The following is a 16,361-nucleotide window of genomic DNA, read 5'->3' as shown; positions in this document are numbered from 1 at the left end:
CGTCGATTTCGTAGTCGATGATGTCGGTTATTTCCGGTGGCAGTGAGAACGGAACGTCGAAACTGAAATGTGTTCTATGGTGTTTCTCCACATAAAATCTGTTGCCGGGAGATTTATAAGAAAGGTCTGTCGAATAATCAAACTTCTTCCCGGCATGAATGCTGTCCAATTTTTTAGACGCGCTATTCTTTTTAATGGCTCCTAAACTTAAAGATATTTCTTTATGGGTGCTAGTCGTATACGTGGCCTGATCTAGATTTGTTTGTTCGTCGCTGGTCGAACACTTGACTTGAACAGTTAAGTGGGAAGATTCCAACGATTTACTATATTGGTAGCATTCTTCGTTCCTTCTACAGCACATAGAGTATTCACCATTATCACTTTCATGTCCATAGAGCGATACGAAATCTTCGGAGCAAAACTTTTCAAATAACTCCTGGGAACTAAGCCTAGCGGAACCGGTTGTATTGTAAAATGCTTCAGTCGGAGAGCGATCGTATAAGGCGTTGGCACTCGATCGTTTAGGTTTTTCCGCTTTGCTTAATTTATAAAATTTTCCTAAATGTTTTTCAAATAGACCACTAGGGGCGCTGCCCCCAGAGTCATTGGTTTTTTCACCTAAAGAACTAACACTCTTTTGATCGTGTCTTTTCTTGGCGATGATCCTATCAGAGGACGTTCCTCTCATACGTGTCGACCTGAAGGAGTTATGTTTATCATAAGTTTTATCACTAGGGTTAGTCGCAGCTTCTACAATTGTTAGTACGTTAGTATCGGACAAGCTAGATTTATCACGGTTACGCTTAGCGCAGGTTAGTTCACACTCGTGATCACACCTCGGGGGCCTTGCAGCTTCCGGGCTGTAGACGCGTTCTTCCTGGTGTTCCCGCTCTCCCTCGGGTGGCGGCGAGGGCGGCGGGGAGGGCGAGTCCGGCGGGTACACCGACTGGTCGATGCGGATGGACTTCCTGAGCGGCGGGCGCGGCCGGCGAGCGGGGGGCCCCTGTGTGAAACGGAAGCGCGGTGGGCAGTCCAGCGTCTGGCTGTGCGCCAGGAGCCTGGCAGCCCGAGGCGCGGGGTCCAAAGAGGCTCCCACGCGTAGAAGTCGCCGCCGCCCGCCGCCTTCGTCCGGGGTCAAGGGCAGGGCAGCCCCGCGACCAAACTCGATAAACCAAAGCTCGTCCTTCAGGTCGCACTCTCACTTCTTCTCCTTCATGTCTTTGTTGAGGTAATGCAGCACGTAGTGCAGGACGAGGTCGTAGCAGTACTTGTACTCGGTCTGAAACACAATACAACATCATTTCCAAAAGGATAATTCATAAATTTTAGTTAGAAGTAACGAACAATTAATATTTCGTATTCAGTAGCTAAAAAGGATGAATAGGTTTAAGTTTTGATAGTACCATATTTTCTATGAGTTGCGGACGATGCCTTCTGACAGTTTTGACCGCCTGGAAGATGTCCACCTCTCCGTGCTGAATGACCTGCTCAATACACGCGTTGGCTGCGCAGTACACGCCAGCCCGGCTCCTTCCGTCACTGGAACATTAAACACGAAGAAATTACAGGCATAAATAAGTAAACGACAGTATTTTGACTCTCGGTTAGTTTCATGTTAAAAATAGCAGTTTGAATGCTATATCCTCAAACTATGTAATATTTATTCGCGAGGGTTTAACCAATCTATTTGACGCATTTCTGTTTTGGTTCAGTCAGTATGATGGTGCCAGTCTAGTTAGTGCTCTTTCCGTGACTGGGCTTCTATGTGATATGGATAATCATAATAATAATAATCATAATAATAATATGGCCGGCCCTTTGCAGGAGTAATGAGAGCAGTCCGACTTGGCGACTTACCGAGGCGCCAAGGAGCCAAGGCGCCAAGCCAAGGCTAATAATACCTAACACCGAACACAGCGCCCTCGTGGCTTTTACTAGCGCCAGGCACCGTTTGCCTCAGGGCCGGCCCTGAGAAGAGGTGTGATTTGACTGTGAGAAATTTGTTTTTATAATGTGTTCCCACCAAATGAGACTTACGGTGAGACAACGCAGACAGGTCCATAGTCGGTTCTCTGCCTCCAGCGTTCCACCATGTTCATGAGCTCCACCAATGAATTGGTGGAGGTGGGCACCTTGTGGCCCATGGGCCAACAGGTCAACTGGAACAGTTGGACTGTCTTGGGGGGCGCCTTCACTCCGGCCATCAGCTCCGTGAGGGATACGATCTTGAAATGGGAAAAGAAAAACATTATAATAATCCATCTCTTTTGAGTGATCTCCTCTTTATTCCGTTTAAATATGCCAATTTAAGTAAAATAACATTCGTACTGCCTTTCTTCATCAATTTCAGAGAATGTCAAGAACGCTCTAGAAGGTTGAAAGCTAGATATATAAACTTAACGAAAATAAAGTTTTGAGAGAAGTGAAGAATTCAAAATACCAAACCAATGTCAACAAAAAAATGTACTGGAAAACAAAGAAATGTACTGGAAAACAAACAAAAAACTGAACCAAATAGTGTTGATGGAATTGGGTAAAAGTAGATGTAGGATATAAGCAAAGAATGGGAGGAAACAAAAGGAAAACCAAATCACTTACCAAGGTAGCATGTGCGAAGGAGTTCGGACATACAGACATAATCACTTATGTTTTTAACTACAGCCCGACAGTAATTCCGAGCGTGATTGACGAACGACATTTTCTTCACAAAAAATAAAACCAAAAACGTGCTTCCATGATAGTACTAATTCCATCTTCTTGAATCCAATCTTGGTCCAAAAGACAAGAGCACTTGAACTTGTACAATATTCTTGCAATTGTTTCGTTTTCAAAACAGTTTCCAACTAGTAGTGATGGTTAGGGAAAGGTAGGAACTAAATAATGACATCCTGATAGGAACCAACTATAATCTATTTTAAAACCAAGCATCCATAAACATGGGCACTTGTCTGAATTAATTGCGGTGGAAATATAAACTTGAGAAGATCACAAAATTTATAAGTCGAATTTTTTGTTTACCTTTTTGTTGATACGGAAGACCCAAGTTTTGATATTGGTGTAGTGATTGTGGGAGACGTGGTCGATTGTGAAGACGGGGCCGTACTTCTTGGAGTGCCTTGTGTCGGGCCAGAAGGCGGGAAATTGTTGCTGTAATAAACAAATTATGACTGATTACATTACATTAGTTTATGTTTTAAATATGATTATTTTTATTTGATAACTATGAGTACCCGGATACCCCTAAAATTCCTTACAGTGCGCAAAATAATTCCAAACATTCCCAATGAAGTGCTACAAGCCATCTCAAAATGAGCATGAAACTTTAGCCTACTATCAAACATGATTCCAAGATCATTCACGGTGGAGACATTTTTTAAACTTTGGGCGTCCATTGTAGACCTAAAATATCAGGTTTGATGCCCTGGTGATTGACAAAATTAAACATTTTAACTCAATCCGTTTTTTTTACTCCAGTCAATAATACTGTCAATATCTGACTGGAGTTGATTGCAATCTTCTAAATCTAGTACCTACTTCTAAGAAAAGTTGAAGGTTAAGTTTTAATCAGCAAAGAGAAGAAACTTTGAGAGCAGAATTACTTCTAAAATATCATTAATAAATATGGAATAGAGGAGTGGGCTTAAATCAGAGTCTCGGGGTACTCCTGATTATACAACAATAGTACAATGAAGGAATAGTCCATGAGACACAAAATGTTTCCTGTCTGCGAGATGGCTAGCAAAAAGGTGAGTAGTCTTATTGAGAATCCTATTATAGCCAATTTTTTTAGTAAGACGTCGTGATTAGCAGTATTAAAGGCCTTTCTTCCATTAAAAATCTACTTGATGGTCTTTATCTAACAATTTCGATACGTAATCCGTAAACACCAACAGGTTTTTTTCCGTAGATCAACATTTTCTAAATCCATGCCGTTCCGAAGTTGGGAAAGTCTCCACTTGTTGTAGTGTGTATTATGAACAATCGATTCGAACAATTTAGCCGGTGTAGATAGTATTGCTACCGGTCTAAAATTTTCCATCGAAGTCTAGGTAACGTTTTTATATATTGGACCAATTTTTGATATTTTTGAGGAATCAAGAAAGACACCGTTCACTAAGAAAAGATAAAATAAGATTCTTGGTGGCAATTTTGAAAATTCGGCAAAACCTTCAAAGAATAATACTGGAAGAAAATCTGAACCAAGTGATTGTGTATTTTTTCTAATGGAAGATTCTATATCTTTCATCAATTTGACTAATATCGACATTCTGGGTTCCTTTTATATTCAATTTGGCAGCTATATTAGTATTTAGGTATTGAATACTCATTACTTTACATGGATTGGAAGTGTGTCGCAAAAGCGTTCAACATCCACTCCTCGAGCTTCCTAATCACGATGCATCATGGTCCACCACCTTCTTTACGTAGCAATTCGACGAAGTCCCTAAACATCTTGGGTGGTTTTTAGAAAACTCAGTGACCTTCCCCTTGTTTTGAAGGTTAAGAGTGAAAATTTTCACGAACCTCTGAATAAAACTGTAGATTTGTATACGAATCATTGTCGCTGCAAATTTCCACCTGCTACAGACCCTTCTTTATATCATTTATTTCTTCACGTTCTCCAAAAAACGATTACAGCAATATATTACGGAGAAAATTACAAATTCGAGGTGAATGTAAGTATTGTCTTTTGTCGTATTCATCATTAGTAATTATGTTTATGTTGCTTCTCGAAATTCATAATACTGTTTTTTTTTTTTGAAATAACTTAGTGGGTAAAACCTACACATAAAGATAGCAGCCAATAAAAATGTCAGGTGAAAAAAATGAAGACAATGTCGTAGTTCTTATTCGAAGTATGATACAGTTAAATATGACCAAAGAAGATGGATCCACTTAGCTCAGTTGGTAGAGCGGTGCCCCGGCAAGGCAATGGTCTTGGGTTCGAGTCGTAGGTGTGACCGTATCTTTTCTGTTTCAGATATTCATTTAGGAATCGCAAATATTGTCTTCAATAATTAAATATCATAATACTGTGTTCATGAGACACAAAATGAATATTTCGGTACTCCTTTAATATTTATTTATATTAATTATTCAATTTTATTCTATAAAACACACACTGAAATAGGTTATGTTTGATTAAAAAACTTATTAGCAGGTAGCAGTGTGTTGTTACTTTAGTATTTTCATAAATAATGTTCTGAATTTATTTGAAAGTGCATCAAACTTTTATCGTACTCTGTTGAGCAAACAACCTATTTTATTTTCCAGATGTTAGGTCGTTTGTTTAGCACGGAGACAGTGGTACAAAACCCGTGGCCAACATAAAAAAATATCTATTTATACTTGCAACGAGAACGTTAAACAGTGAATAATACTGTAAAAACGTTGACTGGAGTTCCCTAAGAATTGCTAATATTTACAGAATCTCTTTAAATTATCGTAATCCGGTTAAAAACAGGATTGCATGCCTTTAACAGTATGTTGGAAAACGTGTTCATAAAAATCCTAATATTTTCGCATTTCGTCATTATATATTATTAAGGTACACGCAGGTGCATGAACACATATTCATATGTATTAGGAATGTAGTAAAAGTTTATCAGGAAACGGCCTGCAATTCCGTTTTTAATCGCATTACCAAAATTTGAAGAGATTCTTAATAAATTTGCAGTTGGTCAGCTTATTACCTTTCAAATGTGAAAAAAAACAAAATGGCGTTGAGTGGCCGTTTAATGACTTCGACAATTATACTGAAAGACAATTCTAATGCGCATAAGAAAAAGGATTCAAATAAAATTTAAAATTAATAGATATGCAGATGTGGCGGATTTATTTAATTGCACGGAATGTAGTTACAAGAAGGCTATACGATCATATCTTTTCAATCAATATAAATTTAACCGTTTACTTATACTTATATTCCGTATATACATACTTGTATCTTCTACTTTTACGCCCTTCTAGATTATTTTATGAATTATTGTTTTGGGTACTTTCTGTCGTCATTTTACGTTCAAATGCCGGAGTTAATTGTCATTGAAAAAAAAAAATTAATATATATATATATTTCATAAATGGTTATGCTTATACACTGTGACATGCAATTATAGTTATTTATACCGGGGATATTAAACAATTGCTTCTTCTTGATACTTCTTGAAGTGCTGGTGTCAATAAAATTAAAATTATTTTCCATTCTTTCTCTTCCCCACCTCCTTATTCTCCCAATCTCTTCAGTCTCATAAAAAATTCCAATTGTATGCCACTGTCTAGTCTCTAGCCCCTCTGACTTCGGGCTTTTATTTATTTATATATAATTTCTACATTTATTTATAACAATTACAGGTAATATAGCCTAAGACGTTATAATTGTATCATTTATGCAGTGTATATGCAATGCCAAAAATCTCGCAAATGCGCTATAGGACACAAAAAAAAATGGGTGTGTCAAGCCTACGCAAGACAGAAGTGAAACTTCTAGTATTCTTCTCTCTCTCTCTTTTCATTTCATTCTCTCTTTTTTTCTGTCTATTGACATATTTATAAGTAGCATGTGATAAAAAAAATTAAAAGTTATAAAAAAAGAAAAAAAAAATTAGTTAAAGCGGGGATCGAACCTCGGTTCTTCACGACCACAGTCGTGCGCTCTGCCTGTAGACAGCGAAGATGAGTTAGGAGAGTGAGTTAAACTAGGTATATAATATTAGCTAGGCTCCTATAGCGAAATGATCCCGTTTTTTCGTCACGGTCATGAGTCGGTTTTACTCCGGTCCTCGAAATTGCATGACGCGCGTAAAGAAGTTTCACTTCAAAAAATTCCTGCAAAGTTATGGATGTAATTACGATCTTTTTCAAGCGCGTATGTAATGATTATTTTTATCAACGTCGCATACACCTTGCTAATGTTTTCAGTATTATTAGGGCTTTTTTATACTAATTTTCATATATTTATTGGCAGGTAGAGTAGAAATTAATATTGTTTAGCGTTTGCCAACGACCATACCATGTTGAACACACCGGTTCTCGTCCGATCACCGAAGTTAAGCATCATTGGGCGCGGTCAGTACTTGGATGGGTGACCGCTTGGGAACACCGCGTGCCGTTGGCCCATTTTTTATGGTAATTTCATGTTTTTTTGAAGTGAAACTTCTTTACCCGCGTCATGCAATTTCGAGGACCGGAGTAAAACGAACTCATGACCGAAACGAAAATGCGGGACCGATTAAAGTTCATTTGATCTAGTCAAAGTTTTGAAGTAAAATATAAATGCTTCTTAGCTCATCTCGACAACTGGCGTTGGTGGTGTAATGGTCAGCGTAGTTGCTTTCCAAGCAGTTGATCCGAGTTCGATTCTCGGCCATCGCACATTATTTTTTTGTTTTTAACGCCTTTTTTTTTTTCAATGGTTGACCATAATATCAATCCACTAAGTAATATTTTAGGCCTGTAGCATACTTGAAAAGTTAAAGAATGATATAAGATTGTTTATGATGTTAACGATAAAAAAATAATCAATCCACTAAGTAATATTTTAGGCCTGTAGCATACTTGAAAAGTTAAAGAATTTTATGATATTATTAATGATAGTAACGATAAAAAAATAAAAAAAAACATAAAATTACCATAAAAAATGGGCCAACGGCACGCGGTGTTCCCAAGCGGTCACCCATCCAAGTACTGACCGCGCCCAATGTTGCTTAACTTCGGTGATCGGACGAGAACCGGTGTGTTCAACATGGTATGGTCGTTGGCAAACGCTAAACAATATTAATTTCTATTCTACCTGCCAATAAATATATGAAAATTAGTATAAAAAAGCCCTAATAATACTGAAAACATTAGCAAGGTGTGTGCGACGTTGATAAAAATAATCATTACATACGCGCTTGAAAAAGATCGTAATTACATCCATAACTTTGCAGGAATTTTTTTTTTCAATGGTTGACCATAATATCAATCCACTAAGTAATATTTTAGGCCTGTAGCATACTTGAAAAGTTAAAGAATTTTATGATATTATTAATGATAGTAACGATAAAAAAATAAAAAAAACATGAAATTACCATAAAAAATGGGCCAACGGCACGCGGTGTTCCCAAGCGGTCACCCATCCAAGTACTGACCGCGCCCAATGTTGCTTAACTTCGGTGATCGGACGAGAACCGGTGTGTTCAACATGGTATGGTCGTTGGCAAACGCTAAACAATATTAATTTCTATTCTACCTGCCAATAAATATATGAAAATTAGTATAAAAAAGCCCTAATAATACTGAAAACATTAGCAAGGTGTGTGCGACGTTGATAAAAATAATCATTACATACGCGCTTGAAAAAGATCGTAATTACATCCATAACTTTGCAGGAATTTTTTTTTTCAATGGTTGACCATAATATCAATCCACTAAGTAATATTTTAGGCCTGTAGCATACTTGAAAAGTTAAAGAATTTTATGATATTATTAATGATAGTAACGATAAAAAAATAAAAAAAAACATGAAATTACCATAAAAAATGGGCCAACGGCACGCGGTGTTCCCAAGCGGTCACCCATCCAAGTACTGACCGCGCCCAATGATGCTTAACTTCGGTGATCGGACGAGAACCGGTGTGTTCAACATGGTATGGTCGTTGGCAAACGCTAAACAATATTAATTTCTACTCTACCTGCCAATAAATATATGAAAATTAGTATAAAAAAGCCCTAATAATACTGAAAACATTAGCAAGGTGTATGCGACGTTGATAAAAATAATCATTACATACGCGCTTGAAAAAGATCGTAATTACATCCATAACTTTGCAGGAATTTTTTGAAGTGAAACTTCTTTACGCGCGTCATGCAATTTCGAGGACCGGAGTAAAACCGACTCATGACCGTGACGAAAAAACGGGATCATTTCGCTATAGGAGCCTAGCTAATATTATATACCTAGTTTAACTCACTCTCCTAACTCATCTTCGCTGTCTACAGGCAGAGCGCACGACTGTGGTCGTGAAGAACCGAGGTTCGATCCCCGCTTTAACTATTTTTTTTTTTCTTTTTTTATAACTTTTAATTTTTTTTATCACATGCTACTTATAAATATGTCAATAGACAGAAAAAAAGAGAGAATGAAATGAAAAGAGAGAGAGAGAAGAATACTAGAAGTTTCACTTCTGTCTTGCGTAGGCTTGACACACCCATTTTTTTTTATTTTTTTATCGTTACTATCATTAATAATATCATAAAATTCTTTAACTTTTCAAGTATGCTACAGGCCTAAAATATTACTTAGTGGATTGATATTATGGTCAACCATTGAAAAAAAAAATTCCTGCAAAGTTATGGATGTAATTACGATCTTTTTCAAGCGCGTATGTAATGATTATTTTTATCAACGTCGCACACACCTTGCTAATGTTTTCAGTATTATTAGGGCTTTTTTATACTAATTTTCATATATTTATTGGCAGGTAGAATAGAAATTAATATTGTTTAGCGTTTGCCAACGACCATACCATGTTGAACACACCGGTTCTCGTCCGATCACCGAAGTTAAGCAACATTGGGCGCGGTCAGTACTTGGATGGGTGACCGCTTGGGAACACCGCGTGCCGTTGGCCCATTTTTTATGGTAATTTCATGTTTTTTTTATTTTTTTATCGTTACTATCATTAATAATATCATAAAATTCTTTAACTTTTCAAGTATGCTACAGGCCTAAAATATTACTTAGTGGATTGATATTATGGTCAACCATTGAAAAAAAAAATTCCTGCAAAGTTATGGATGTAATTACGATCTTTTTCAAGCGCGTATGTAATGATTATTTTTATCAACGTCGCACACACCTTGCTAATGTTTTCAGTATTATTAGGGCTTTTTTATACTAATTTTCATATATTTATTGGCAGGTAGAATAGAAATTAATATTGTTTAGCGTTTGCCAACGACCATACCATGTTGAACACACCGGTTCTCGTCCGATCACCGAAGTTAAGCAACATTGGGCGCGGTCAGTACTTGGATGGGTGACCGCTTGGGAACACCGCGTGCCGTTGGCCCATTTTTTATGGTAATTTTATGTTTTTTTTTATTTTTTTATCGTTACTATCATTAATAATATCATAAAATTCTTTAACTTTTCAAGTATGCTACAGGCCTAAAATATTACTTAGTGGATTGATTATTTTTTTATCGTTAACATCATAAACAATCTTATATCATTCTTTAACTTTTCAAGTATGCTACAGGCCTAAAATATTACTTAGTGGATTGATATTATGGTCAACCATTGAAAAAAAAAAAGGCGTTAAAAACAAAAAAATAATGTGCGATGGCCGAGAATCGAACTCGGATCAACTGCTTGGAAAGCAACTACGCTGACCATTACACCACCAACGCCAGTTGTCGAGATGAGCTAAGAAGCATTTATATTTTACTTCAAAACTTTGACTAGATCAAATGAACTTTAATCGGTCCCGCATTTTCGTTTCGGTCATGAGTTCGTTTTACTCCGGTCCTCGAAATTGCATGACGCGGGTAAAGAAGTTTCACTTCAATAAATCTATTTTTTTATCTACCGCATTCAAAAAACACGTAGCTCTCTCCACAGGTGAGTTCATAAATAAATTAGTGTGGCTTGCTCTACTATATAGAAGATTGTGTTGACGTCCTCGAGAGTGAGACTCTGGTACAAAAAAATTTCATTTCGGACTGTTGTGCCGTAATCTCGTAAAAATGAAATTAATTCCACATTACTTGTCGATGGCTTACAGTTAAAATATTTCTCAGTACTTTAAAGAAAGCCTTCATTGCTTAAAATATTGCATCATTTCCCAAACTTACCGTCGAAAATATTTAAACATATATTATTTACAAATTTTAAATCCTTCAGGCATAATTTTATGTGCAGAGAAAATGTAATTTGTTTTTATGCTAAACGAAAGCCTATGCCAAAATATTATTAAAATATTAATATATGATATTAATTTGTTTATTTACTGTTTTTGTGTTGAATTCGTAGAACTCCATTATTTTTTTTATATTTAATGTAAATCACATTTCATAGTATTATAATTAAGTTCTGCAAGTATTTTTTGATTTCTGTCATTGTTTCATACTGTTTGGATAGTTTGAAAATGGCCTTGTAAGCCGAAACAACTGTAACAATAACAAAAACCAAAAAATACTTCCAGAACTTTGAAGGTTTACAAATTTTTTTAAAGTTTTCTCAATAATATGATTTATGGAGATACAATATTTTACAAGCCATCGTTGGGTAAGTCTTGATTCTTTGTCAATGTCTTTGAAGCAATACGAATCAATTGTATTTTTTGCGGTCCGTGAACAGCTGGAGAATTTATGAAAATTAGCTCCATTGGTAAAAAAAGTTGTGCATCGCTAGTTCCGGCGGAGGTCGTTTCGAGCAGTTTCCGTAAATAAATATTACAAGATACGCCTCAGTCTCAAGTAAAACATGCAGCCCGGACGGAAAAAATAATCCACCTCTAGGTTTTACACGAATGAGCAAAACTAAATTATTATGCATTTCTTCAATGGCCCTACACACTGCTAGTGCAAATTGTGTTATAGTTCTACGAAATATTAATTACATTCTCTAGAAGATTTAATTAAGTTATTTCCAGTGGAGTTCTTTGTACAGTCCAGGGGAAACAAAGAAAACTTCGAAATGCTCCACAGGTTATTTAAGGTTCTCAAAAAGGAACGTGTCTTATAAAAATTCAACCAAAGATATTAAAATTAGTTAATTTATATAAACGTTTTTATTACTAATAAAAACTTTTATATTAATTATATCTTAGAAACCAACCAGTGAAAAACAAAGTTTTTTTTACCGCATAGGTACTTCTATTTTTATTAATAGATTAGCTGAAACCCTGTATGAAACTGTGTGTTTAAAAAACATAATTTTTTGGTTTGATTGAGGATTGTACCATCCTCCCCGGGGACTAGCTCTTAGTTGCTGTGAACTTGTAAAATGTATTTTAAACTTATTGTATCGAATTTTCATAGTGTCATCCATTTTTAGAGAAATGCGTGTGTGTGCGTGGTTACCGCCAAAAGTTGATTTAATACATTGTCATCGTCAACGAGTCTATCTCCTGAGTTTCAGCTCGATCGGATGTAGGAAAGTGGGTTAATTTCAACTTCCAAGATTCCATTTCATTCGTTAATTTATTTGTTTATTTAATAAAGAAAATATATGTATTTAAAAATCATAAAAGATCTCTATTATATAGTAATCAATATAGTCGCATTGAAAATCCGAAAAAAAATCTGTGCAAAATTCATGGTGGCCAGAGCTCACCGTTTAAAAGTATTTGCTGCTTCACCGCCAAGTTATTTATGTCTGTAAGTAATTTATTTATAAAGAAATTCATGCTAAATGTTATTATGATACAATTACTTCTCTACGACAAAAGCTTGAAGATATTGTGCGGCGCGGCAGCGCTCTTATGGTCGTACACCAGCGGCCAGAAGTCGTCGCACTTCTACTCCTAACCACAATGTTGGAGGTATCACAAACAGGTGGTTATCTCCTTCACCGTACACGTCAAGAAGATACTTTTAAATAAAAATGACTCTAAACTTACTAGCCACACAGTGTTAGTAGGCAGTGTGCGGGTGCGTACATGTTGTTAGTTATATAACTGGATTACATCTGGATAGAGGAGAGCAACAAACAACAACTCACCGAGCTGTGCGGGGGTATGCAGAGCACCACCACGGCAGCGCACTCGTAGTCGTACACCAGCGACCAGAACTCGCCGCATGTCCCCTTCAGAGGCCACTCCGTGACAATGTACTCGCGAGGCTTCGTATATCCCTGGAAACAGAACAATATATTATATCTACAGCTTGACACGGTTAACCTTGAGTTAAATCCAAAGATATTAGAAGAACGAGATGTGCTATGAGCAGTTCGTACTGAGTGGAATTGTTTTGCCGAGTGTCGCCGGTTTTGTTCACCAATACTACTGCACACCTTCGCTTGCGCTAAGGTATCCGCACTAATTCATAGAACAGATTTCTGTGCGTACACGTCCCGATACCGTTCAAAGTACCCTAATTAGGTAGTACTTCGGCTACGGTCCGGCGGCCAACATAGCATATCTCGCTCTTCTAATATCTTTGGTTAACTCAGTTACCAGAGTTAACTCTTCCGTTGGTAGATTGAAGATATGGGTGCAAAATAAATACCTGGACGTAAGATCCTTTATCAGAGAGTATTAATGATTATTTTAGGACCGAAAAAAGGGTGGATATTAATGGAAGAAGATTGGAACATGACTGAGGAATGATGACGTGGAACCGTATCCAGTGGAGAGCTTTTGTGGAGAAGGCGCTAATTTGGGTTCGAGGGTTGGATTCTGCATTACACAATTAGTAGAGTATATAAATTATTTGAGATTTTTGTGGTAATAACCTGTCTTGCTCTTCCCACTTCTAAGTCTTGCAGTGCCTATCACCATGCCACATCTGCTCTGATGTTGGAGGCAGGAGGCTGGAGTTGGAGGCTGTTTGACACATCGTCAAGAAGGGAAATGAAGCTTAATAGACTAAAAGTCGGTTATTCTACGAGTCTCAAATATTAAAGATAATGTTTTATTAAAATCCCATATATATCGTAACACTAATTACGAGTATAACAATTTATATTAACGACTTCCGCACTGGCGGCCAATTTTACGTAAAAGTATAAAATACGGCAAAAATTGTGATTAAATCGCCCATTTATAGCTTACAAGCTGACATGTACCTGGTGTTGCTCGAGGACTAAAGTTTATAAATGATTTGGTGTAAAGTTTTGAGGACGTGAAATCTAGAGTACCTGACAACTGGGTGCATATTTACGGTGGAAATAATATTATTGTATTGTAATAAGAATTTGTTTCACTTGATCGTGCTCTGTCTTCTTCGGGCGACCTCGACCTCTTGAATCATTCACTTCCAAGTCGTACATTATCCTTACACCTCTTCATCACTTACATCTCATTTTACCACAAATAATTATTTGATTCATGTCTTCCTAAGGCATCACCGATTTTTTCTACCATTCAATTCATGTAGTTACATAAAATTCACATACTGTTACTTTAAAAACTAAATTATATCGACTTTAATTCGATTCCCTATTTTATTCCAGCGTCGAGAAAATGCGTTAAGACGATGCTCTACGTCGTGTAATATTTTAAATTGAGCCGCTATCTATAACAACCCTTACGTAGATGGCGATAAGGTTTAAATTCCCGCTTAACACCATCCGCCTGTTTTGATTTATGCAAGAAAAAAACACGGCCAAAAAGTGCCTTTTATTTTATTTTGTGGATGTTCACGCATAAATATTTTTTTTTCGATCATTTTATAAATAACTTAATTTACCATATTATACAATACAATCATAACCGAACATGGGTTCGTAAGTAGGAGATTTTGAACTTTAAAGCAGTTTTCATAGCCCTTATACATTATTTTTATAAAAAGTCTCTAAAAAATACTAAATTATTTCAAAGGCCAAAATGTATTAAACTCGCAGTATTTAATTAAAGCATCTGAAACATTTCTAGGCGATCAAATTTTTAAACCAAAAACACATGATTTTGCATTACTACGTATGGCATCTCCTTAAGTCTTTTTCGAGCGTTCCCGACTTCTTTTTTCACTCGAACTACTCTTCAAACGCCCTTGGTACTAATAAGTACAAAAGTTTAATTATTTTTATTCGCAATCGGACGAATGAAAACAAAGAAACATTAATTTTTATATATATAGATTGTCAAAAATTTGAAAAAGGTTTGCTGCCTTAGGTTTTTAATCGATTTTGGTGTTTTCTTAGCCGACTAAATAAGATTTTTATACAGATATAATTCAAAAATATAAATAAGAAACTAAACCATAGTACGTGATAAGAAATGAACCTATGTCAGGGTATAAAAATCTCAATAAAAATGTGTTTTCGTAAGGGTGCTTTTTCGGATTTTTTGCGTTTGTTTTGGTAGCTAGTATTTTAAGCCGATACCCGAAGTGTGAATTGTTTTTATTTTATTTTTGTTTATTGGAGCAAAAACAGTTATATTTATATAAATAAATAAATTTTACATGTTTGCATGAACCAGTAAAATTTCCACATAAAATTCATATTACATACAGAAATAAACATCAGAATAACTGAAAAAAAGAAAATAACTTAGATATCTTTCACACAGCAGGGGGAGAGGGTATGTAATTAACAATTTGATTTAATTTTCTCAAATATGCATTTAGTAAATTGAACCAAGGACAAATGGAAAATATCAGCGTTTGTTTGATTGTATATTCGGAACTGGACAGTGGAAATTAACATTTTCCAGAAGGTAGTCGTTATCAACAGCGTTGTGGATAATTTAAAAAAAAAATTTTGGTCGGATCTTTCTTCTAATGTTGATAGCATGTGGAATACTAATGAATCTTTTAAATGCTGGGGTCATTAGCACGTATGCACGCGTATAATTCCACCCTTTATTAGTCGTAAAGTTTCGCAAAACGTTTTTTATAACTTAATTTAAACAGAAACGCTCTTTCATAAAACCTTCCGCAATTTCAACTGTACGTAGATTTTTTCATTGCAGTAATTTCCCTTGAAGAATGCAGAATACATTTCGTGTCTAACGGACTTCCCACGGAATTAATACTGTGGCAACTACTGTAACTGAGTGAAATTCGCTGAACAAAAGAATTTCATTCCACTGTTGGGACGACAAAGCGGCAGATACTTGAAAAAATCGTTTAAAATTTTCATACTCTCCAACTATTGTCTTTGTACTATGGTGTACACGTTTTACGTGGTGCAAAATGGACCTCTATTGCGTAGAGACATCTGGAGAATTTTATTCTAGGGAAAAAAAAAGTCTTTTGGGAGATGATAAGCTTTATAGAATATGCAACACACACACATACTTTTATCTCTGTAATGGTCCTTAGGTGTTTGTCGTTTCTGTAAATAGAACCTCTTTTAAATAATTGTTTTTGCCACAATGTAACCTACGGTTAAAAACATCTATTTCTGACACCTGTTGTTTTTACTGAAAAACTAAATTAATGTGTTGAACTTGATTTAATTTATAACTAGCTGACGTGTATACGGCCTTGCTTGTAGTCTTACGAATGATTTGGGGTAATGTTTTGAGTTTGTGAATTCTTCTAGAGTACCTGACACCTGGGTGCATTTTAAGGTGGAAATAATATTATTGAATTCTAATGAGAATTTGTTTCACTTGATCGTGCTATGTCTTATACCTAAAGCCTCATTTTACCACCCATGTAATCCACATTACCGGTAAATAACTACATTATATCGATTCTAATTCTAC

The 16,361-nt window shown here is 36.1% G+C and overlaps 1 protein-coding gene and 6 non-coding genes across 7 annotated transcripts in view; 3 read left to right on the top strand and 4 right to left on the bottom strand.

The window, feature by feature from the left end:
- Positions 1 to 1,165: 1,165 nt before the first annotated feature.
- Ptp36E (protein tyrosine phosphatase 36E) overlaps positions 1,166 to 16,361 on the bottom strand; it is a 625,696-nt gene continuing 610,500 nt past the window's right edge. The window contains exons 13-17 of the mRNA XM_089638731.1: positions 12,707 to 12,838; positions 3,019 to 3,147; positions 2,038 to 2,225; positions 1,404 to 1,539; positions 1,166 to 1,279 (exon numbers count right to left, since the gene is read on the bottom strand). Of these exons, the coding sequence (XP_089494857.1) occupies positions 1,199 to 1,279; positions 1,404 to 1,539; positions 2,038 to 2,225; positions 3,019 to 3,147; positions 12,707 to 12,838 (666 nt within the window). The 3' untranslated portion in view covers positions 1,166 to 1,198. The remainder of the gene's footprint in view (positions 1,280 to 1,403; positions 1,540 to 2,037; positions 2,226 to 3,018; positions 3,148 to 12,706; positions 12,839 to 16,361) is intronic.
- On the top strand, positions 6,996 to 7,114 carry LOC149418309 (5S ribosomal RNA). Its single transcript, XR_016303029.1, has one exon. It is a non-coding gene; the product is annotated as a 5S ribosomal RNA (ribosomal RNA).
- Positions 7,640 to 7,758, bottom strand: LOC149418308 (5S ribosomal RNA). The gene has a single exon (XR_016303061.1). It is a non-coding gene; the product is annotated as a 5S ribosomal RNA (ribosomal RNA).
- On the bottom strand, positions 8,081 to 8,199 carry LOC149418307 (5S ribosomal RNA). Its single transcript, XR_016303059.1, has one exon. It is a non-coding gene; the product is annotated as a 5S ribosomal RNA (ribosomal RNA).
- Positions 8,523 to 8,641, bottom strand: LOC149418306 (5S ribosomal RNA). Its single transcript, XR_016303028.1, has one exon. It is a non-coding gene; the product is annotated as a 5S ribosomal RNA (ribosomal RNA).
- LOC149418305 (5S ribosomal RNA) lies at positions 9,493 to 9,611 on the top strand. The gene has a single exon (XR_016303058.1). It is a non-coding gene; the product is annotated as a 5S ribosomal RNA (ribosomal RNA).
- Positions 9,934 to 10,052, top strand: LOC149418304 (5S ribosomal RNA). Its single transcript, XR_016303057.1, has one exon. It is a non-coding gene; the product is annotated as a 5S ribosomal RNA (ribosomal RNA).

Source organism: Hesperophylax consimilis, chromosome 13 (genome assembly GCF_061612785.1).
Source record: "Hesperophylax consimilis isolate HC1 chromosome 13, BYU_Hcon_1.0, whole genome shotgun sequence".
Classification (NCBI taxonomy): domain Eukaryota; kingdom Metazoa; phylum Arthropoda; class Insecta; order Trichoptera; family Limnephilidae; genus Hesperophylax; species Hesperophylax consimilis.
Note: the sequence above shows the minus strand (reverse complement) of the source record. Positions and strands in the feature narration are given on the sequence as shown.